Source organism: Pseudopipra pipra, chromosome 10 (genome assembly GCF_036250125.1).
Source record: "Pseudopipra pipra isolate bDixPip1 chromosome 10, bDixPip1.hap1, whole genome shotgun sequence".
Classification (NCBI taxonomy): Eukaryota; Metazoa; Chordata; class Aves; order Passeriformes; family Pipridae; genus Pseudopipra; species Pseudopipra pipra.
In genome coordinates this window covers 23,372,557-23,394,542 of record NC_087558.1, presented here as the reverse complement: position 1 = coordinate 23,394,542, position 21,986 = coordinate 23,372,557, and the positions used below count along the sequence as shown (strand labels likewise).

At 50.2% G+C, this 21,986-nt stretch overlaps 1 protein-coding gene across 4 annotated transcripts; it reads left to right on the top strand.

Annotated features, from left to right (window-relative positions):
* The first annotated feature begins 288 nt into the window (after positions 1-288).
* Positions 289-20,648, top strand: ATG4B (autophagy related 4B cysteine peptidase). Of its 4 annotated transcripts, none has more exons than XM_064666815.1 (14): positions 289-388; positions 5,819-5,917; positions 6,372-6,443; positions 8,535-8,633; positions 9,099-9,200; positions 9,630-9,702; positions 10,316-10,395; positions 13,717-13,913; positions 14,904-14,982; positions 15,683-15,828; positions 16,465-16,521; positions 16,991-17,084; positions 18,904-19,009; positions 19,279-20,648. In XM_064666815.1, exons 1-13 carry the CDS (start codon positions 379-381, stop codon positions 18,975-18,977), a joined length of 1,182 nt encoding a protein of 393 aa, XP_064522885.1. In that variant the 5' UTR covers positions 289-378; the 3' UTR covers positions 18,978-19,009; positions 19,279-20,648. The 4 variants fall into 4 exon arrangements, with proteins under 4 accessions (XP_064522885.1, XP_064522884.1, XP_064522883.1 ...); XM_064666814.1 differs by having other exon boundaries at positions 19,276-20,648; XM_064666813.1 differs by having other exon boundaries at positions 18,904-20,648.
* The last annotated feature ends 1,338 nt before the right edge of the window (positions 20,649-21,986 follow it).

Below are 21,986 nucleotides of genomic sequence, written 5' to 3'. Positions count from 1 at the left end.
CGTACAACAAGATGGCGGCGCCTTGTTGTCAAAACTTCCCCGGGCGTACGTGTCACGGGCCGCGCCTGCCGGCGTTCCACGCAAAGAGCGGAGCCATCACGGGCCACCCCGTCGCCTGGCCATATCCCCGACTCTGCCACCGCCCCGCTGCCTCCCCGCGTCCCGCACCGCCGCTCCGTACGGCAACATGGCAGCCCACACCGCGCGAGGGGAGAGGCGCGGCGCGCCGGGCCGTGACGAGCGCCGCCGACAGCCAATGGGCGCGGGGGTCGGCGGCGAGCGGCGCTGCCATTGGTCGGGCGCGGCGCGTCGCGCCATCAGCCGCGCGGGGCCGCGCCGGGCACGGGTGTCGCGGGGCCGCAGCTCGGCGGGGCCGCCATGGACGCAGGTGGGTCCGGCCGGGCCCAGCCCCGGCCCGGCGGCCGCTCCCCCCGGGACCCCCGGCACCGCCCGCAGCGGCGGCCGCTCGGGGCTCACGATTCCCCGGCACCGCCCGCACCGGCGCGGCCTCCCCGACGGGCGGCGGCGAAGGCGCCGCTCGCCTCCTCGGGAGCCGCGGCCCTGCGGGGCCGTGCGGGGCCCGGCCGCCCCCCGGCGGGGCGGAGGGGTGGCGGTGGTGGCTCCGTGGCCGGCGCAGGCGGGTCCCTCCTGACCCCCAGCCCCGCTGGTGCCGCCGCTCCTCGGCGGTTCGGGGCTCGGCCTCCTGGTCCGGGCTGCCCGGGGGGGAGCGGGGCGGGGGCGGTGGCAGGGCCGTGTCCCTGTGCCCCGCTCCCCGTGAGGCCTCGGGGGCGAGCGTGCGGCTTGGGGGTGAGCGGGTGACTCTCGGGGAGGTGAGAAGGTGTCGCCGAGGGGTGGGAGGGCGACTCAGCCGCTCATCGCCCTCCCCGAGGGCTCCAGCACAGCTGTCTGCGGTACAGCTTTTTGCTTTCTTACAGAGGAGGGTAAAAAAAGTGCCTGACTCTGGTGTTGGGACCCGCTTCCCTCCAGCCTTGGTGCAGCAGCAGCTTCCACCCCCCACCGCGGAGATAAGCCTTGTTCCATCCCAACAAACGCTTCCCTGTGCTCCGCGGGCTCCTCCTCCGCGTGTGTCCCGGGCAGCCCGCAGCTCCCGTCCCCCCGGGCGGCTGTCCCGGCTTGTTCCGTCCTTGGCGCTGCTGTTGTCAGCTCAGGCCGGCTGAGAGCGTCCCGACTCTGCCGGAGCGTCCTTGGATCCAGTGTCACACCTGGGAACAGGACGCGGTCCGGGGAGTGAACTGGCACACCCTGAGCCGGGAGATGTGTTCGCTGTCCCTTGGTGTGATCGGTACAAGGGAAGGAAAGCCTGGCTGCGGTGGGCAGTGGGGCTGGATCTCCTCCGTGCAAAGGGGAGGGGCAGGGGGGTCTCTGGGATCAAGCCCCTCGGTGTCCAGCCCCCCTCCCAGAACAGGACCTGACAGGCAGACTTTGAACTGTTTGCTCTGGATGTCCAAGGAAGCACTACTCTCCAGTTAAATGACTTTTTCCCTAGCTGTCCTTTAACTCCTCATTGGTGCTCAGATAATCAGGATTTGTCTTGTTTGAAAGAGCTTAGGAGAAATAAAAGATTTAATCTTTTGTCTGCAGAGGCCAGAAGGAAGGGTTCCAGCTGTTTGGTGTTTTTCAGCAATGAGTTTTACTAATGTAGTAAATTTACCTTCTCGGCTCTCCTTTGAAATGTTCCACGTTCAGTAGCGTTCCTGCCCTCTGCATCAGCTGAGGGAGAGGATCATCCACCTCATTTCTGACTCCTTTTTGGTGGTGTTCACTGGAGGCTGAAGGATTTGGGGAGCAATGAGAGCCAAGCCTCTGCAGAGAATGGGGGAAGCAATTTGGGAAGGGAGGTGTGGCAAAGCCTGGTTTTCCTCCGCTTCAGTATTTTGCATGACAAGGTTTTCAGCAGGCAGGCTCTGACCGAGTGCTTGGTGCTGTTCAAACCACAAGGACAATCACCTGCTGCGTTTCTGTTTGAGTCACCAAGACTTGACTGGTTATTTGTTTCCCAGAGCTGGTGGAGAAACAAGTGGCGCTGGTGATGGTGAGGCAGAGGGAGCTGGTGGCTTTCGGGGGCTCTGTACTTGCTGTGAGCACAGGCCTGGCCTCCAGCACTTTGCAGAGTGACAGCAGTGCTCAAGGGCTGCTCTCAGCCCCGGCTGCCTCTCCCTGTGTGTTTGGTACAAGTTGGGATAATGTTTTTAGCTCGAGTGTTTTGTTGTGCAGCTTAGGAATATAAGTAGGGAGGGAAAATTTCACCCTCTACCCTAATTCTGTGTATTTAGACAGTTGTTCTTGTGCTGTGTCAAGATGTGTTTCTGTGAGGAAAGGCTGAGAGAGCTGGGGGTGTTCAGCTGGAGGAGAGAAGGCTCCAGGGAAACCTTAAAGTCCCTTCCAGTGCCTGAAGGGGCTCCAAGAGAGCTGGAGAAGGACTTTGGTAAGGGCTTGGAGGGACAGGACAAGGGAGAATGGCTTCCCACTGCCAGAGGGCAGGGTTAGATGGGATATTGGGAAGGAATTCTTCCCTGTGAGGGTGGGGAGGCCCTGGCACAGGTTGCCCAGAGAAGCTGTGGCTGCCCCATCCCTGGAAGTGTCCAAGGCCAGGTTGGACGGGGCTTGGAGCAACCTGGGCTAGTGGAAGGTGTCCCTGCCCATGGCAGGGGGTAGAACTGGATGATCTTTAAGGTCCCTTCCAACCCAGACCTTCTGGGATTCTGTGATGCTGCAGAGCTTTTCAGTAACCTCACCCAAACTCATGTTTAGTGAAGTGCTGTTGAAGGTCACTGTTATTGTGGGCACGTGCTGTGTGTCAGGGGTTGGTTCCTTGCTCTTCAACCATGTGCACAGAAGTGGAAGAGAACTCAAACATTTCAGCTTTATCTTGGTATTTAATGTCCTTTGAGTTTGAGTGCCTTTACTACTTAATTCCTTTAATACAGGTGTCTTTTGCAGTGGTGTTTGTTCCCACATCCCTGGGAGTGTTCCAGACTGGATTGGATTTGTCTTGGAGCAACCTGGTCTAGTGGAAGGTGTCCCTGCCCATGGCAGGGGCTGGAACTGGATGGTCTTTAACCTTCCACCCCAAACCATTCTGTGATTCTGTAGAGGTGTGTACAAAGCTTTGCCTTTTCTGCTGAGGCTTTCTAGGAGGAGAAGGTGTTCTGCAGATCCTATGGGTGGTGTGCCCATGGGGCAGAGATCCAGAGAGCCTCACATCATTCTCAGTGTGCCCAAGACCCCTAGAAAGCAAGGCTGCCTTTCTCAGGGTGAGCTGTGCAGGGCTGACACTCTGCTTTTTAACTTTAAATCCGTGTGAAGTTGAACTGTTGTGTTTGATGTGCAGCAGCTGCACATCTTTCTTTGCAGGAACTGCTGCTCCGCTGTCCTGGATGCTCAGAGGTCAGTAATTAAAACACACTGAGGGCTTTCTGAAGGTGAAGTTTTGGAGCACTGCCTGAGAAATGTGCTGATCTCACCCAGCTTCTGCAGCTCTGAGAGGAGCAGCTTCAAACAGGATTTCTGCTTGGGGAATTTCCAGGCCTACTTCTTTTCAGACCCTTTCTCTCTGGCTATAAGAAGGAGAGAAAGGTTCCTGTGCCCACTGTGACACTTTGTGCCTCTGCCTGAATTGCTTGGGCCCCACTGACTCGTATTTAGACCATCTGGGCAATAGCACAAGGGATATAGCTTGGAAAAGTGCTGGAGCACGTGAGGGTGGATGCTTGTAAGGGAAACACTCAGTGACCTCAAGCCTTGTGAGGAGTTTACTGCTGCCTTTATAATGTCCTTGATGCTAACTGGGAGCAGTCACTTGAGTTTGCCTCCCTGCAGAGGGGAAACCTGAACTCCTGTGTTTAGCAGTTGTGCCTTTTCAAGTGTTTTCTCCCAAAATACCAGTATGGCACTAATGTCTGGATGCACAGCTGGACACACACAGCCAGATGTTAGGCATTCAGCTGAAGGGCTGCAAGCCTGGGACTCTCATCCCAAATGTGCAGTGTCATGGCACATGTGATGCATTCCCTGAATACAGAGGGAAGCATCCAGTTGCAAATCCTGTCTTTGCTAAGGATCTGGTTGGTGCCCTGCAAAATGTGAGGCTGCAGAGGTTGTGACATTTGAGCAGGCAAGGGAACGTTGCTGAGAAGGAGGGATGGTGGGTCATTTGATAGTTCCTGTGTAGCATCCTTGTTTCAGTCATTTTCTTCAAACAATTTGGGGCCCCTGACAGAGAGACAGATACTTGGCAAGCTTGAGAACTGACAGACCACAAAATATTCCTTGGAGCTTTAAAACCTTCCTGAGAACTTCAGGTTTTATGTTAAGATCGTATCTCTTACCAATCTGGAAATTGGTAAACTTTGGGTAGTAGATGGGAAAGAAATCCTTAATTTCCCTGCTAAAGTTTGTTAGAGGAGACTGCAATAGTTCACTGGGACATCTCTGTACAAACAGAATTGCTTTGCTTGGCTTGCTGAGGAGTCACACCGTGGGATGGGAATGGGAATGTGTGGCCTGTGCTATCCTAAATGTGCCTGAAACAGTCTTAAGGACTAATTCACCCAGGGAATGTGCTCCAGATCTTTTGGGCTCGACTTAAGGCAGAGCCTGATGCAAAGTTTTATTTAGGAGCGTGTTGTCACCTCTATTGCCCAAGTTAAAGAGTAGCTGGTCTTAGTGAGGGTGTCTTGCTGCTGCTACTCCAGTGTTTTCTTGGACAATTGGAATTCCAGGTCAGAGAGCCCAGGGGCAGAAGGCTGATGAGATACCTACAGGAGGCCAAAGTCTCTTGTGTAGCAGCAGGTGACTCCTAGGAAGCCAAAGGCGAGGTGTGTGACATGGAGGGGAGCGGCTTTCCCTTGTCCTGCTTTAAACTCAACTCCCATTACTGCAGATTTTACTGCATTTGCTGTGAGAGGGATTTTTCAGTCGCTGCTTTAATAGTTACAGAGCAGTCTGGCTTAGCTCTGCTTTAAATTCTAGGTGTGGCTTGTTAAAGAATTGACTCCTGCAAAATCAGTTGGTTCGTTTCCAGGGTTCCCAGGCTACTTTAAAGTGCCTGATTTCCAAACACGGACCTGGTGGAGCACAGTTCATCTGTATCTCCTGGTTTTTCCTCCCTGTGATGACAGCTTAAGCTGCCCTGCTCCAAGGGCAGCCTGTGCTGCTGGGTTGTTCTGTCATGGTCCTGGAAGAGGATGGATATTTAGGCACTGATGGATGCTGTGCTGTGAAGGGAGCCAGTAAAAGGGACAAGGTTTGCCTGTCACCTGTGTACAGGTACATCCGCACAGCTCTGCGTTCTTCACGTTGTGGGTGACACCTGTAAAGGCTTCTGCTGGGTTGGTTGCCTCTTGAGGAGGGACTGAGCAAGGTTTAGTTCCCATCTTAAGGTGATCTGTGTTTTGTGTGTCCTTCCTTCCAAATTTATATTCTCTGAAAGAGGATTTTTACCACTTTGCTTGCTGGAAAAGAACCTCAACATCATTGCTGATGACACGCAGGATGGTGCCTGTTCTGGAAAATGATATAGCTGCCAGCTGAAGTTTTAGATGTTTTCTGCCCCAGGCAGAACCTGGAACTGGCCTAGCCTGGAAATCCCTCTGCTTTTGTGCCTGTGGAGCAGCCAGGAGCGAGTCAGGGCTGGATCACCCCTGTGCCTCCCAGAGCCTGTGGGTGCAGTGCAGCCCAGAGGCTCTGGGATTGTGAGTTACGGGGCCACAGCAGCTCTGGTTCTGTAGCTTTGCCTGGTTTTTAAAACACAAGGAAAAGCTATGAAAGGTCTGTAATTTCTCTTTTCTCTTTCCAGCTACCCTTACCTACGACACCCTCAGGTTTGAGTATGAAGACTTCCCTGAGACCAAAGAACCTGTCTGGATCCTTGGCCGGAAATACAGCGTTTTTACAGGTATTTTCATGGGCAGTGCAACGTTCTGATGCTCCAGGGCACTTTGTTAGTGTTGCACTTGGCTTTTAACTGCCAGGCTTCTATCTGTCTGGCCGTTTCTGTGGAGTCTGGAATATTTCTGTGCAGAAAGTTACCATATAGTAGTTATTGGGACATGTCATGAGGGCTGGATGGTGGAGGCAGGGGGATACTCAGAGGAAAGAAGATGGTTTGCCTCTTCATAATTTGCCTGTGGCTGTAGTGTCTTTGGGTTGATTGCAGCTGTTTTGGGGGGAAAAGGAAGTTTTTTTTCTGCACAGCAGCACTGCCCTGTTCCTCAGCCAGGCTCTCCCTCTCTGGGAATGCAGGCTGTGAGGAGCAGACGCTGCTGTTCTTAGGGAGGGTGAGTGGGAGGTGGGCTTGGCTGTGGTGGTGCCACCCTCACGTGTGCTTTTCAATGCTGAACACCTTTCAGAGAAGGAAGAGATCCTGTTGGATGTGACCTCTCGCCTTTGGTTCACCTACAGAAAGAACTTCCCTGCTATTGGTATGTACTGTGGAGGAGTCTAAAGACATCCTGGAAATGATCATAATCTGGTTATCCCTGACAAAGCAGTCCCCACAAGCATGACGTCGTTTCCATTCATAAGAAATCTGAAATGCGCTTCATTTAATTGATTGGACACACTTTTGCTTATCTGATAATGGGAATTCCTCATCCCCTGGGGTATGAGGGATAGCAGTGGTTTCAAAAAGGACACAAGGAGGAGTTTGGGAAGCCTGCTCTTTTTTTTTTTATGCAGCTTGGGAAGATTTCTGTGCTTCATGCTCATCACATCCTACATCAGTCTAGTGTGAAATATTATTGAATAATGGTCTTGGGCCTGAAGTGGATTAAAATTATGAAAGCTACAGATATGATATGGAAATTGCTGCTTTTGTGCATCTGCTCTAGACTGTGTGTGGGGTTTTGTTTGTGTGGGGGGGTTTAAATGCCTGAAGTGCCTGTTACACACAGGAGCTGTAGTGATATGGGAAATTCTTCCCAGTGAACTCGAAGGAGGATGTCTTGGTTCCTTAAGATATTCTGTATGGCCTCTTCTGGGGTTTAGTTTTGTGTTCTGGGTGCAAGGTATATCAGAGGAGATCTAAGAGCAAGGGGATTCCAAGAGGATCTAAGGCAAATGGGATCCCAAGCCCCACCCAAATCCCCCTTCTGTCAGTGCCATCTCCAGCAGTCAGTGGGGAAGGAATATGGCTCAGATTAGGAAAAGAGACTTCTTGGTAACTGGTCCTTCTGGCTTGTGCTGTTCTTTCCCTGCTGGTAAATCCTCTGTCTCACAAGCCCTCAGACATCTTTGATGTAGTTTAATTCCTTTAAATTCATGTTTGTGCACCACAGTTAAACACGTGTTTGAGACTGAAGGGTTAGCACATATTGAACTGGCTCGCAGACACAATTGGGGTTTTGTGAGTCATTAAAGGCTGTGAGGCAAAGGCAGACACCATTTTCTGAGTCATTTCCCATTTACAGAATAAATATTATTTGCATATATACAGTAAACCTTTTTTAGTATTTTTCTTCTTCCAGTCATCCCTGTTGTTGTTTGTCACTTCCCTCTGTGCTTGCCCACTTAAATATTGTAAGGGTTAGGGGACTGTCTAATGCTAATTTGGTAAAGCTTTATCATTCTTGGAAGTTGTATATGTTATAAATTACTGGTGAAATCATGGAAGACAGCTGCTGAACATCCAGATGTTGATTAAATAGTTCTCTAGGTGATTTTTCTCCCTGTGGAGAGTAGTTGTTTAAGACTAAAAGACAGAAGCAGCCTTACAAAGACTTCTGGCAGCTTTGCCCAGGCACAGCTGGCTGTGTGCTCATGAGACAGCTCACCTGCTGTGGTCACACTGAATGTTTATCTCTATTATTTGTAGTAATAGCCAGAGCTGCAGTGGAGGAGCTGCAGTTTCCTTTGGAAAGTCTGTCAGGGAAATGCTTCCAGCCTTGAGCTTTGTCTTGAAAGTCTTTGTCTCAGACTTTCCAGTGTGAGCTAATATCCAGCTTATTCTCTAACATGATGTAGGATGTGTCTTTTTTTTCATTGCTGGGGTGGTTTTATTTTTTTTTTTTTGTCTGATCCTTTTTCTTTTGGCCTAACTACACTGTTCACTTTGGAATCTTAGCCTGTCATTGCTGCTTCTTATGTAGGAATTCCTTGGGACTTGTTGAGTTGCCTTCTCAAGGTGAGGATTGCAAGAGTCACCTGCAGCAGACACCTCTATAGAGCTGTCTCTGAATTGGGCTGGGAGTCTGCAGCCAGGCTTAGAGGCCACTGTGCTCCTGAGAAATTCAGCTCTCTCTTGGGTTGTTTGGATTTCCCTTGGAAGTTTTTTCCCCTTTCAGTTGGCGTTAGAGGGGTTTGTTTATTTGCTTTTAGGGGACGCCATTAAGTCACTCATTGTTAACCACATTTTTGGTTCTCAGCCTTGGGTGTGTGAGCTAAGCTAGCCCTTATTCCCTGCCTCGTGTCTCTGTGAGCCTGCTGCCCACACAGACTTACTGTGCCTGCATTTCTCTCCCTCTTGGCCCTGTTCTCCCCTTCATTCCGTGTTTGTTCTCCGTCCTCGTTTGCAGGAGGCACCGGTCCCACGTCGGACACCGGCTGGGGCTGTATGCTGCGCTGTGGCCAGATGATCTTTGCTCAGGCCTTGGTCTGCAGGCATCTGGGAAGAGGTAAACCAGCCCACACTGACTTCCAGGGCCGTGTGCTCCCACAAGTGCAGCACTTGTAAGGACAGAGATGACAAGGGCACAGGAGGGAATTGCTGTGAGGGCTCTGTAACTTTCTCTTCAGTCTTCTCAAGTTCAGGGCTGTTGGGAGAGAAATCTACTGGGAACTCTTCAGCAGGTTTTTCCCTGTTTTCTCCAACTCTACATAGATATTTGTATTTTTTATTATTATTATTAATATTATTTGATTTTCTGTGGGTGACATTTCTTTATCCTAGCTGTGAGGATGCTTTCTGTTCTTTTAAAATTAGTCTGTGACTGTTGGAAATGCCTCAGATGCCTAATAGTAAGATAACAATGTGAAAATCAGGTCAGTTGGTTGATGCACAGGAAGAGAGTTGTTGCTTGCAGCCTCTAGTTGCTAACAAATACCATGCTTTGTTTCATATATCCCATTTTCTGTCTTAGATTGGAGGTGGATAAAAGGGAAGAGGCAGATGGACAATTACTTCAACGTTCTTAATGCCTTCATTGACAAAAAAGACAGCTACTACTCCATTCACCAGATAGGTAAGAGGAAAGAAATGCTCAGAAGAAGCAAATGGAGTAAGGAAGGATCTCACCTCAATACAGACTTCCCTGAAAAATAAAAGAGAAGCTGCCTGTTTCGTATGGGGTGTTAAGGTACCCACAGCTTCAGTGAACAGAACATGGGTTACAGGGGTGGTCTGGTGATCAAACACTCTGTGTAAAGTTTCTTCTGAGGCAACATTGCCCTTTGAACTTCTGTGCTGCTGCATTTTGGGGAAAGGATTTGCTTTACAGTCCTTCAGGATGAGCTGCTCACCCCCACCTACAAAAAGATACCCCATGACAGGGTACATTCTGCTGATTCAATGTTTCCAAGTGAGAATTCTTCCCTATTTAATACAGGCCTGCTGAGCGAGGGATGCAGTGTGGGTGAAATTACTTACTAATTTTTTTTTCCTTGTGCTGCAGCCCAGATGGGAGTTGGAGAGGGAAAATCCATAGGCCAGTGGTACGGACCAAACACAGTCGCGCAGGTGCTCAAGTAAGGGCTGCTTTTTTTCCTTTTGCCTGTTGAACCAGGCAGTGTGGGGTCATTTGGGGTGTGGTACCTGAGCTTACAGGGTTCTGACCACTGTGGGAGCACGGGCTGCCTTGACTAACACCCTCCCTCCTCTCACTGTTCTCCCCTCACGTTGGTACATGAGCAGGTAGTTCCCTGGAGTAGGCTGGGATTGCTTAAAGGCAGCTTTCCCAGGTCAGGCCATAGGCTGAGTTAGCCCAGGCTCTGGTACAGGTGGTCAGGAGATAATGTATGGGAAGTCAAAGTGCTTTTATTTCACTTCTAATGCTGTCTCACTTTCTGGTAACCAGCAGTTAAGGAATTCCACTTGGAGATTGTATCAGGGCTCGTGTACTTAGTAGCTGCTGAGGGGCAGATTAGATTCCCAGGTGTGATCCCATTTGCAACCTTGTTTATTCTTTATTCTTCAGGCAGTAATGAAGTCTACAGCTCTGCCTCTATCAAAGCACACTTCATAGCATAATTGATTACACCAGTCTCTCCTAATCCAGTTTCTCCTCTCTGCTACCCCACCATCTTTGTCATGCAGTTGTATTAATTCTTCCTTACGTATTTGCTTTTAATTTTCCCGTAGAAAACTCGCAACTTTTGATACGTGGAGTTCCCTGGCAGTACATATAGCCATGGACAACACAGTAGTGATGGAAGAAATCCGTAAGTACCACACAGAGGTAGAATGGGATGTATCCCCTGGCAGCAACAAGCCAGAAAAAAGCTGGAGAGCACAACAAACATGAAGTACATGTTCTGTCTTAAATTCTTCCCTGTGAGGGTGGGGAGGCCCTGCCACAGGTTGCCCAGGGCAGCTGTGGCTGCCCCATCCCTAGAAGTGTCCAAGGCCAGGTTGGATGGGGCTTGGAGCAACCTGGGGTAGTGGAAGGTGTCTCTGCCCATGGCAGGGGGTGGGACTGGGTGAGCCTTAAGGCTCCTTCCAACACTCACCATTCTCTGGTCTCTGAAAGCTATGGCCAACCATTCTGAAACCAGGTGAGAACTGCTGTTCTACGCCAAGGAAGGCCCTTGTTTGACTTTTGCTTCATCTGATAAAGCCTCTGGCTTGGCATACTGGCCTCTCTATCTGGAGGGAAGGTTTGCTGACCTTCAGACAGTAAGTGGGAGCTGCTTGGATGGCAATGTCAGACCTGTTTATGGCCACAAGTAGCAAGCAGTAAATGGCTGCTTCATCTCTCATATAATGGGTAGGATGCCTCTGCTATTAGGCAGGATAAGAAAACTAGAACAAATCACTGAAGGGAAAAGTGAACAAAACTGGCAGGGGGCAGGGATAAGAAGGAAACCCATCTCTAGAGTGAATCTCATCATTTTAAGGAGTGTTCACTCATGGTTTTGTTTTTTTTTTCCCTTCTTTTTTGTTTGGGGTTTTTTGGTGCATCCTGCCTACAGGCTGGCTCTGGAGCCTGAGCAGGTCTTGGTGCCCATCCTGAGCCTGCCTGCTCAGGCTGCAGCCCTGCAGTAATGAAAGCTGAGTGCCTGCACTGCTGGTTGTCCTGGCCTCACCAGCCCTGCCCCTGGCTTGCTTTAGGTCAACTCCTGAGGCAGGGAGCTCACCCAGCACAAACCTTGCAGTGTTTCTGCCAGGGCAGTGCTCTGGAATGGCAGGTACAATGCTCTGGTGAGTGCTGGAGCTGGGGCAAGGTTACAGGTGAGGTTGTGGCAGGCATCATTTAGGCTTCTTGGCTGCCACAGAACCAGAATCAACTACCAGGCAGTTTATCCCTGGAGTGCAGGACAGTCATGCTACAAAGCTCCATCTCTTGTCAGGCAGCTCAGTTGGATCTGACTGAGAAGTGCCTGTCTGACCTTAGCTCAAGGTACATGCTGATGTCCTTGGCTTAAACAAGGGCCAATTTAAAAACAGAAATTGGATTTATCTTTCATCTTTAGCCTGAAAACATCACTTGTAGAGCTGAAGCATGCTGGCTGCGAGGCTTGGGTGTGCTGCAGGCTCTGTCTTTGTGGCACTGGCTGTTCAGCACTGATGATGTTTCAAGTGGCGTGTCCGTACTGCTTGTCATGGGCAGGGCGTGTTTGTTTTCCTCAGATGTGGATCATAATGTACCTGTACAGGGCCTGAAAGTCACTGTGTGAGTGGGTCTGATGTGTTACCCATCTGTAGGTTTGTGTTAGATACCTTGTGCCCCAGACATTGATGATGGAAGTCGTGTTGTTTCATACATCCATTAATTTGGTCACTGATAAGGTTAAGCCAAAGGTTCACAGGAAATGCCTTTTGCTACAGCATTGAAGAAACATCCACCTTTATCCCTGTGTTCCATCAGAAAGGGGCTCTCAGTTGGGCATTGGAGGATCCTGTGCATCAGAAACGTGATGAGGCTCCAAGGCAGTACCTGACAGCAGCAGCCACAGCAGGAGAGGTGTCATGTCAGATCTGTTGGAATATGTTTGCAGTAAATAGTTTGGATCCAGCTGGGAAGCTTTAGGCAAGTTCTGCTACGCTCTGCCACCATAGCAGTGCAAAGCCTGCCAAAGACCAAGGTGAATTTAGTCTGTGCCAAGCTCTCTGCTGCTTAAACTGGAGTTAAATATGTTCACACCACAGCGCAGGATTGCCAGGTGCTTCGCCTGATGAGGAAACCTGCAGTGACACCCCATGCAGCAACAGCCCTGGATTGGCAGCTGATATCAGATCACCAGGACAGGCAGGCTACTGCAACAAAAGAACCTGTTTTAACAGGAGAAATCACTACTTAAAATTTCCAGGACTTCTGGTAACTATGTCTGTGCATGAGATGCACACATACACCTTCTCCCTTCTTGAGGGACAGTACAGGGAGAAACTGCAGACATCCATGCAGGTTGTCTTTCCTCCTGAGGCTTTAGATCAAAGTTGTATTTATTCTAAATTTGGGTGTAACATTGCCCTTGTTCAGCTGGGTTTGAAGCTCTCAGTAGTGAACAAACACCAAGGTCAAATGGCTGGTGATTGAGGTGTTTGTTTACATTGTGTCCTACCTGCTAGAGTGTCCTGGCCTTCAATTTAGGCCAGGAATAAATTAAATGAGCCTCTGGCATTTTGTCTAATTGCCTTGGCTTCATGATTAAAGTGCTGTGGGTTTCTTCGGAGTTTGGGGTTTTCTCTTCACACACCCAGCAAGTAATGAAATTGGCCAGTGAGACAGGTAAGCTTCGAGCTCTTTCTGGACCAGAATTTACATAACCTGGGTGCATTACAACCTGGCTGTGTGTTTGTCAAGCCTGTAGAATGAGGATGCAGAGTGCTTGTGTCATGTGTATGCCCCGAGGAGTTCTGCTACCCCACATCTTAGAGGCAAAGCTTATGCTGAAATTGCAGAGTTCAGAGACAATCCTGCTTTAGGTCTGTGAAGAGGCTGCTGAATGATCCCTAACAAAATTTGTGAAGGTTAAAACCTTTAGGAAACTTAAGTGAACTTAGGAAAATTATAACTACTCTAGACAGATGCCATGTTTGTATCTTGCTACAGCACTGTTACAGATGAGCATTTCCTGTGTTAAGCCATAACACTGTCCTCATTCAGTTCATTCACATCCTCTGTGAATTCCTCTGGAGTTGGACACTCCACACTTTTCTCGTTCTGCCTTCAAGCTTTGTGAATTCAGGACTGTTGCCTGACAGCCTAATCAGCTCATCCAACCTTGTTGGCACAGGTGCTTGCTCACCTTGTGGAAGAACTGGCATTTTCACTGCCCAGCAGATGGTAGCTGTGAGTACAACGTGCTCTGGCATAAACTTGGTGTGAGCTTGGCTCAAAGGCTGAGCCCTTCAGCAGCCCCGTAGGGAGTACACACATCACACAGTCCCAGCACTGGGCCTCTTCAAGCTTTTCTCGTTGTTTTTAAGTGCTGTAGGCTTTTAGAAAATAGCAGTTGTTGATCAGAGCTTGGCTAGAACGACTCAAGGTCTGGAAACGGAGGTGACTCCTGATGCTCTCTGCTCCTGTTCCCTTTCCATAGGGCGGCTGTGCCAGTCCAACTTGCCGTGTGCTGGAGCTGCAGCATGTCCTGCCCTGGAGTCAGACGTGCTCTATAACGGGTACCCAGAGGAACCAGGGGTTAGAGACAGGCTTGTGCTGTGGAAACCACTGGTGCTGCTGATACCTCTCCGCCTCGGGCTCACAGAGATCAATGAAGCCTATATTGAAACACTAAAGGTAGGGGATTTGGAGCTGAATTCCTGGTGGGGTGATGCTTAAGGATCCTGTTGTGAATTAAGTAATTATTCAGAAATAATTGTCCTGTTTGCAAAAGAAAAATATGTTGAGAGACAACTCATGTCAGAGGTCAGGATACAGGTTCTTGCAGGCTCTAGTCAGGAAAATGGGGTGGGGGCTCGGGGAGTTGTGCCTTTTTGAGGTTGCTTTTTTTTCTTTTGGGGATTTTACTTCATAGCTTGGTCTCAGTGTTTAGATAGCACCAACCTGCTGAAGCATTTGTTCAGCACAAATATACCCTGCTTGGCAGTAACCTGAGTGTTGGTTAATGCAGTGTTGGACACTCCTGTGGCTCTGAGGCTGGAGCTGGTGCTGCAGACTAAGGCCAGGAGCTGGCAGGCAGTTACAGGTTGGAGTATTGAGAAGCTGCAGAAGCAAGGGTGTGCAGAGTATGTGCACAAGACAGAGTGCACATTGTCTTGCTGTCCTAGTGCTGGCAGGCTCTGAGCTGTGTGGGTAAGACAGCTCCAAATTCCTGTGAGGTTACTTCCCTTATCTCAGTAGATCATGCTTGGATGCTGCAGGTGGATGAGGAACTTAAACTGTTTCCTGAATGATTGTTCCCTCCTGGGAGCACTGTTGCAGCCTGATGACAGCTCCAGGGATCTTGCCACTGACAGCAGCAGAGCCAGGACTCGCCCGTACTGAGTCCTGGAGTAGTGCAGCTTCTTCCATTTGGTCCATCTCTGTGTTCCTGTCAGCAGTTGGAAGTGTTTTTGAGCTGCTTCCATGCTCCTAGAAGGCCCTGTGTTGTAGCCTTCTACCTTCCTAATGGAGCTTCTCTCCAGAAATGGCTGGGTTTGCTGCTAGAGTTGCAGATTCTCTGTGTCCCTGTCCCATCTTTCTCACTGCATTTTTGGATGTTTGCCTTTGTTCCCACCTGCTGTCTCACTGTCTGTCAGCTGTGTGTTTTCTGTGTTGCTTTTCCAGCACTGCTTCATGATGCCCCAGTCCCTGGGAGTGATCGGAGGGAAGCCAAACAGTGCTCACTACTTCATTGGCTATGTAGGTGAGTGCCCAGAGGACTGCAAAGGCTGTCCAAGCATCTCCCCCCACTGCCTGTGGGGTGCACAGCTCTCCTGCTTGGCCTGTGGGGAATGCTGCAGGGTTTTCCTTCCCTGCTGGAAGCATGGAAGGCTGCTGTGGGCCGAACCTCTCACCTGAGTCATGTAGATTTGAACACTGGCCATAAACTGCCACTGTGTAACACTACTCCTGTCAGTAAGAGGAGTGCATAGAACCTGCTTCCCGAGTTCAGAACTGATCTCCCTCTGGGGCCTGGCTGGATATAACTGTCCTTTAGGTGACCCTTCCTCAAACCTTACAAACTGTCATTACTCTCCTCTGTTTTTCTCTCTCTGCCTGAGACCTCAGGTTACTTGTGCTTTAGATTTCTGGGGTCTACTTGAGCTTACCCAGGACCTGGGAAGGGGTGAGCAGGGACAGTACCCAAACAGTGCCTGTACCTCGATCCCAGGGGGTTGCTGTGGAGTGGCCACCGTGGTTCTGGCAGCTGGCTCTGTGCCTGGCTGAGCAGCATTTGGGGAAGTGGCTGGAAGCAAGTTGTCCCCAGAATGTGGCTTCCTCTGTGTGGTTACGAGAGCTGGCTCTGCCGTTGCTCTTACTCTTTCTATCTCACCGCTTCTCAGAGACCAAGAACCATGCTGGCATGGTTCTTCCTGTTGATGTGTCCTTGCCTCTCTGTCCAGGCGAGGAGCTCATTTACCTGGATCCCCACACCACGCAGCCGGCGGTGGAGCCCGGTGACAGCGGCTGCCTCCCCGACGAGAGCTTCCACTGCCAGCACCCTCCGTGCAGGATGAGCATCGCCGAGCTCGACCCCTCCATCGCCGTGGTGTGTTCCTGCTCCCCATCCCCCAGGGAGCAGTGCTGGGGTCCCTCTGTTCCACAGCTCTCTCCTTCCCCAGGGAACTGGCAGAGGCAGTGGGGATGGGCTGGGCACTCTGCAGTGCTGTGCTCTGGTCAGGTGCTGCCCCGGGTTTTGGTGACAGCCATAAAGCAGCTCCTTGTGTGGGAAGCTGTCCCAGGGAAGTCCCCCTTGCGTGGCAATTAAATGCCATTCCTCCTGGGGCTGTGTCCTTCTCTCAGGTTTAGTCTGGGCTTTGATTCCTGTCTTGATGGGCAGATCTGCAGCTATTCCTGAATCCATATGAGGAGGCACTGTGGCTTGTTTTCTGTTGAGCCTGAGATGCCTGCCCTTTTTTTCCATGGGGGTTGTTCCTCCTGGTTTTCCTTCTGCAGCAGAGCAGCCATTAATGATTCCAGCACTTGGATAGCCTGGTCAGAATCAGCCTTTGTGGAGTGTTCACTTAACACAGGGTAGTGTCATGCATGGTTTTAGAGCAAGGCAGTTGGGTGTAGATAACTGCTCACAATCCTGATCATGTTGCTTGGCATTAATACAGGGTCTTAGGTCTGAAATAATCAATCTAAAATATAGAAGGATAAAATCTTTTTCTCTTCTTTTCAGGGCTTTTTCTGCAACACAGAGGCAGACTTTAATGACTGGTGCCAGCAGATCAAAAAGGTTTGTGTTTATAGATCTGGTCAGACATTGGAACAGGCTTCCCACGGAAGGGGTGGAGTCACCATTCCTGGAAGTATTCAAAGGCATGTGGATGTGGCACCTGGGGACATGGATTAGTGGTGGTGTTGACACTGCTGGATTAACAGCTGGACTCAGTCTTGGAGATCTTTTCTAACCTTAATGAATCTAATTCTACTCTTACTGAAAGGAGTATCAGGTATTGTCTTGTTGCCAAACCACTGCACAGAGACCATGTTCTCAGCAGCATGATCCCATTTTAAAGCATATTAAAATAGCTTATTAAACTACCAAGGAGAGCATAGCTCTGAAATTCTGTTGGTGACACAAGTAAAAGATTTGAAAAACATTTTTCCAGCTGCAGTGAAGTGCCAACAGATCGTTATTACCCCCTGAAGAGCCCCAGGAGTGCAGAGCTGTTGGTTCTCATGGCTGTGCTCTGTCTCCACAGCTGGCCCTGGTCAGGGGAGCGCTGCCCATGTTCGAGCTGGTGGAACGCCAGCCCTCGCACTTCTCCAACCCCGACGTCCTGAATCTCACACCAGGTGAGGCCACGCAGGGAGGGAGGGAGGGAGAGCTGGGGTGAGCCTGTCCCTTTGGTTTTCTGGAAATTTTGAGGTTGCACAGTGGTTTCTGATATGTTCCTGTTCATTCTGGACTTTGAGCTGGAGTTCCTGGATCAAGTGATCTGGTTTTTTTTGGCTTTCAACTAGTGGTTTGCAGATCCTATTGTCTCAGGATGATTTTTAGAACGATTCTGTGAATGGTGATGGTGACTGAGGAGAAGGAAAAACAAGCTCACAGGCTGTCACAGTAATGTGAATCTAGGATTTAAGGGATGCTTGGAGGAATCAAAAGGGTCCGTTGAAAAGGCTGAAAGCTGAGTAGTTATGTAATGAAAATGGTCCAAGACAGGGCTGGTCACACTTAGTTCCAGCATAAGGCACTCCTTCCTGGCATGTACCACTGCCAGTGTGAGAAGGAACAACTGCTGGCCACTAATCTTGACCGTCAGGCTCTGCTTATCTTGTTCATAACATGCACAAACATTGCAGGAGATAGAGAGGCATTGGCAGCTTCTGCCAAGAGCAGTGAGTGTGTGTGGGCAAACCCACCCTGACACCAGGCACCAGGCTGCCTCCTGCACCTGCACCCTGTGCTTCCTCACTGTCTCTCTGTAGCATGAACTTTCAAAGCCTTCCTTATCACACTGTCCTGTGGTGTAAGAGTGCTCGATTCCCTTAAGCTGCCAATTGTCCCCAATTGTTGCCTTTCCTACTCTTAAAAATGTTTTTGTAGTGGACTACTTGTCCTTCTTCCTCTTCCCTGGCTTGTACCGACTCTTCCATCTGCCATGGCCATTCTGTTTGGCTTAGTCCTGTCCCTCACTAGGAGGAGTAATTGAAGTTGGAGCCCGTTCCAGTGCCTAAAGAGGCTCCAAAAGAGCTGGAGAGGGCATGCAGTGACAGGACAAGGGAATGGCTTCAGACTGCCAGAGGGCAGGGTTAGATGAGATAGTGGGAAGAAATTCTTCCCTGTGAGGGTGCTGACACACTGGCACAGGTTGCCCAGAGAAGCTGTGGCTGCCCCATCCCTGGAAGTGTCCAAGGCCAGGTTGGACAGGGCTTGGAGCAACCTGGAATAGTGGAAGGTGTCCCTGCCCATGGCAGGGGGTTGAAATGAGATAAGCTTTAAGGTCCCTTCCAACCCAAACCATTCTGACATTCTGTGACTGTCCAGCCTGAGTTAATACAGGTTTCTCCTTCCTCAGTTTGCCCATTGGTCTCACCTGAATTTCCCCTGTGCTAAAGTTGCTTCCCCTTTAGGTGTGAGCTCCTTCCTCACCATATGTTGGAAGGATGGACAGGAGGGATCAACTACACTGTACAATTGCTTTTGGGAGAGTGCATGTTGTGTAATCACATTCCCTAACAGTTGTACCAAAGGTAACTACAGTAGAAACAATTCTCTGATACATGGCAGGAATGTATCCCTTAATTGGGCCAGAAACCTTCATGGATATTAGTCCAGACCTGGGCAAGTTCTCTTTATTTTGAGCCTCTTGAGGCAGAACAGTCTCCTGCTAATGCAGAGTTGGGGCACAGCAAGGTTGTACTGAACAGTCACAGCAGAGTTGTTTCTGGGATCTGTGAAAGGTGACGCACTTCTGTGCTCCATATAATTCTCTCCAGTGCATTTTCCATGCCATTGACATGTTCTCATCCCTGCTCAGAGCCTTCACTCGGGTATGTCACTGAGTCTTGGAACTTGTGGGCACTTGGCATTCAAATTGTGATGCCCTCCAGCTGCTGGTCTCACAGTCAGGGTGTCCCACGGAGGTAGTGCTTTCTTCTTCTCTTCCAGACTCCTCCGATGCCGACAGATTGGAAAGGTTCTTTGACTCAGAAGATGAAGACTTTGAAATCCTGTCCCTTTGAAAACAAATAGGAAACTGACTCTGCAAATTTGTGTATGTGTGGGGAGAAGGGGGGAGGGAAGCTCCTTCGAGAGCCTGGGGCTACCGGTTTTCAATAGGCGCTTGCTGCCATCCCCGCCTCTTGTCCATCCCGGCATTCCGTGCAGCCTCGGAGCAGAGCGCGCAGTGTCTGCGGTGGGATGAAGAACCAAGTGGGTGTTACAGCCTTACTGGCTGCAGTCAGAATTTCTCAGCAGCAAACAGTTGCTGGAAGTGGATGCAGTGGTGCTTAGGAGTTCAAAGCCTATCTGTTACATCAGCAGGTCAGCTGGGCCTTCCAGGGGAGGCACGGGAATCAGCAGAGTGCCGGATCCTTCCGTGGGGACTCCCCGCTGAAGCTTAAGTAGAGCCCACCCATCATTTTGCAGGAGAAATGTCCAGTTAATGCCTTTAGCAGCTTCTCACTGGCTAACCTGGACTGCAGCTCACAATGCCAAGGAACAGCAGCCACGTCCCACAGACAGCTGTGAAGCCTCTGGAGTGCAGATCCCTACGGTACAACTCCTGTTCATGCTCTGCAGGACACAGCGCTTCCTCTCCTGCTCACCCCCTATGGAAAGGGCATTGGGGGAACTTCCAAGTGACTGGGAATTCAACAAGTGAATGGCTGCCTGGGGAAGCGTGGAACAGAGCTGTGCTGCTGGGGAGGAGCATCTCAATCCCAGTTTAAATAACAGCAGAGAGAATGGAAGAATAGAAAATGTGCGTGTTGCTCAGTGAGTCAATCCATGTGCTTCTACAATGAAATAATCTCTACAGCGAGTACCTTCAGGAAGGCTGCTTCGAGCAGAGAACTGGATTCCATAGGCCTGGAAAGAGACCCAGCTGGGAGAGGTGAAACAGGACAGCAGAGATCCTGCCTGTGCCCTTGTGCGCTGGCACAGCGTCTGTGGAGTTAATCCTGTCGTACCAAAAACGTGAGCTGTGAAACTCCTCAAGGTGCCCTCGGTGCACTGATCAGCAGTTCCTCCAGCTACTCCTGTCAGACATTCCATTTCCAAAGCAGAAGAGGCACCTGAAGGTCGGTAGGATTCCAAGCTGTTGGTACCTTGACTCTGCCTGCCCCCCTCCCTGCAGAGTGTGCACAGAGGTACTGTAGGAGCCAGCCTGGAGAAACCCCTGTCAGGTAATCATCCCAAACAGGCAGAATGCCTTGAGAAGGTCCAATTATACTGGCAATTTTAGCTGCTTTAAGGTGGTAGCTCTGCCTGGGGCTCTTCTCCACACAGAGAAAGGTGGAGCAGAGCTGTCTCTCTGCAAACTGCAAGGGAAGTTGCTGCCGTAGTTCCTTGGTGCATGCTGCACACTGCAACCCCATTCACAAGGTTCTGGTTTGTGCATTCGGGTTTGGAACCTGTCAGATGATGGTGTTGTGACCAAGGGTGGTGCCACCTGGGTAGACATGACCCGTTTCCCCTGTGACTGACCTACTGATGCTCTGTCCCTGTGCTATCTGAAAGCAGAGGTTTGAACTGGGAACCACAATGCTTCTGTCACTAAATTATTATTTGCTGCTTTCTGCCTGCTTCTCCTCTTCTCTCATGTAGTCAGGGGAAGAGGCAGCAGAGGAAGTGGGGCTGTGCTCCATTCATCTGCTTTCAATTTCTATCTGAATAAACAGATCTAAAATCTTTGCCTGTTCTAATGTCCTTGCACGAGTTGAAAGAGGTGGTGGGTGGCATTCCAGTGACCCTGCACTGTGATAGGGAATGCTGTAACCAGTTTCAATAACCATTATTCCTGTTTTGCCATGCAACAGCAGGACACAGAGCTTTAACTGGAAGGCTGTACGCTCTGTTGGCATGGGCAGGTCCTTTTCATTGAGATCTCATCACTCAGGACACATCACCCTCTTGATCTGTTCACCAGAAGAATCAGTACCTAAAGGGGCTCCAAGAGAGAAGGAGAGGTTTGGACAAGGGCCTAGAATGAGAGGACAAGGGGGAATGGCTTCCCACTGCCAGAGGGTTAGATGGGATATTGGGAAGAAATTCTTCCCTGTGAGGGTGCCGACACACTGGCCCAGGTTGCCCAGAGAAGCTGTGGCTGCCCCATCCCTGGAAGTGCCCAAGGCCAAGTTGGATGGGGCTTGGAGCAACCTGGGCTAGTGGAAGGTGTCCCTGCCCATAGAACAAGATGATCTTTAAGGTCCCTTCCAACCCAAACCCTTCTGTGATTCTACTGCTTATTTCACGTTCATGATTTCATGGTTAAGGACAGCTCAGCCAGACAGGTTTTTACCTGAGTGTTAACACAACCCCAATAACAGAACTAAGCTCAGCTGTCTAAGATCTTTAACAGGTATTTCTGGCTTTTCAGTCAGGCCCTTAAAGCCAATAATTAAATGACTTCCCTGTGTGTTGTCTTGTGTCAGTGGTGCTGTCAGGGCCTGATTCAGCATTACAGGCACTCACCTCCTTCACCAGAAGTGTTTGGCTGCCAAGTGCTGGGCAGCTGTGGAGGGAAAGGAGCAGCTTTTTCCACTTCAGCTGATGTCTGCATTAGCAATTTTGCTTTAAACATTTAGCTTTCCCTGCTAGGGAATCAGTTCAGTCTGCCTCTCTCTAAGAGTTCGAGCAGGAGATTAATGCAGTTCCACCCTGCTACAAGGTGTGTTAACTGTCCAGCAGAGACATGAACTCTCCTGGGCATCCCCATCTCTCAGTGCCCCTTGCAAATGATTTAACATTCCAGTTTGTTGTGGTTTGCTGGTTGTTACTGCTGGCTTGGGTGATTCATAGCTGGTCTGGTTTGGCAGCCCTTATGGGCTGTTTAAATTGCACTGAGGGGTGTGTAGGAGCCACAGATTGATTCCCCTCATCTCAGCCAGTCTAAAATAGCTTATGTGCTACTCACCCTCCAAACTGGCCTTGCTGTGAGCTAATCCATCTATTTCAGGATCTTACCTGCTCACAGCACTTTTCTGTCCCATTCTCAGTGCACATCTGGGAAGGAGGCCTGAATTCACCTC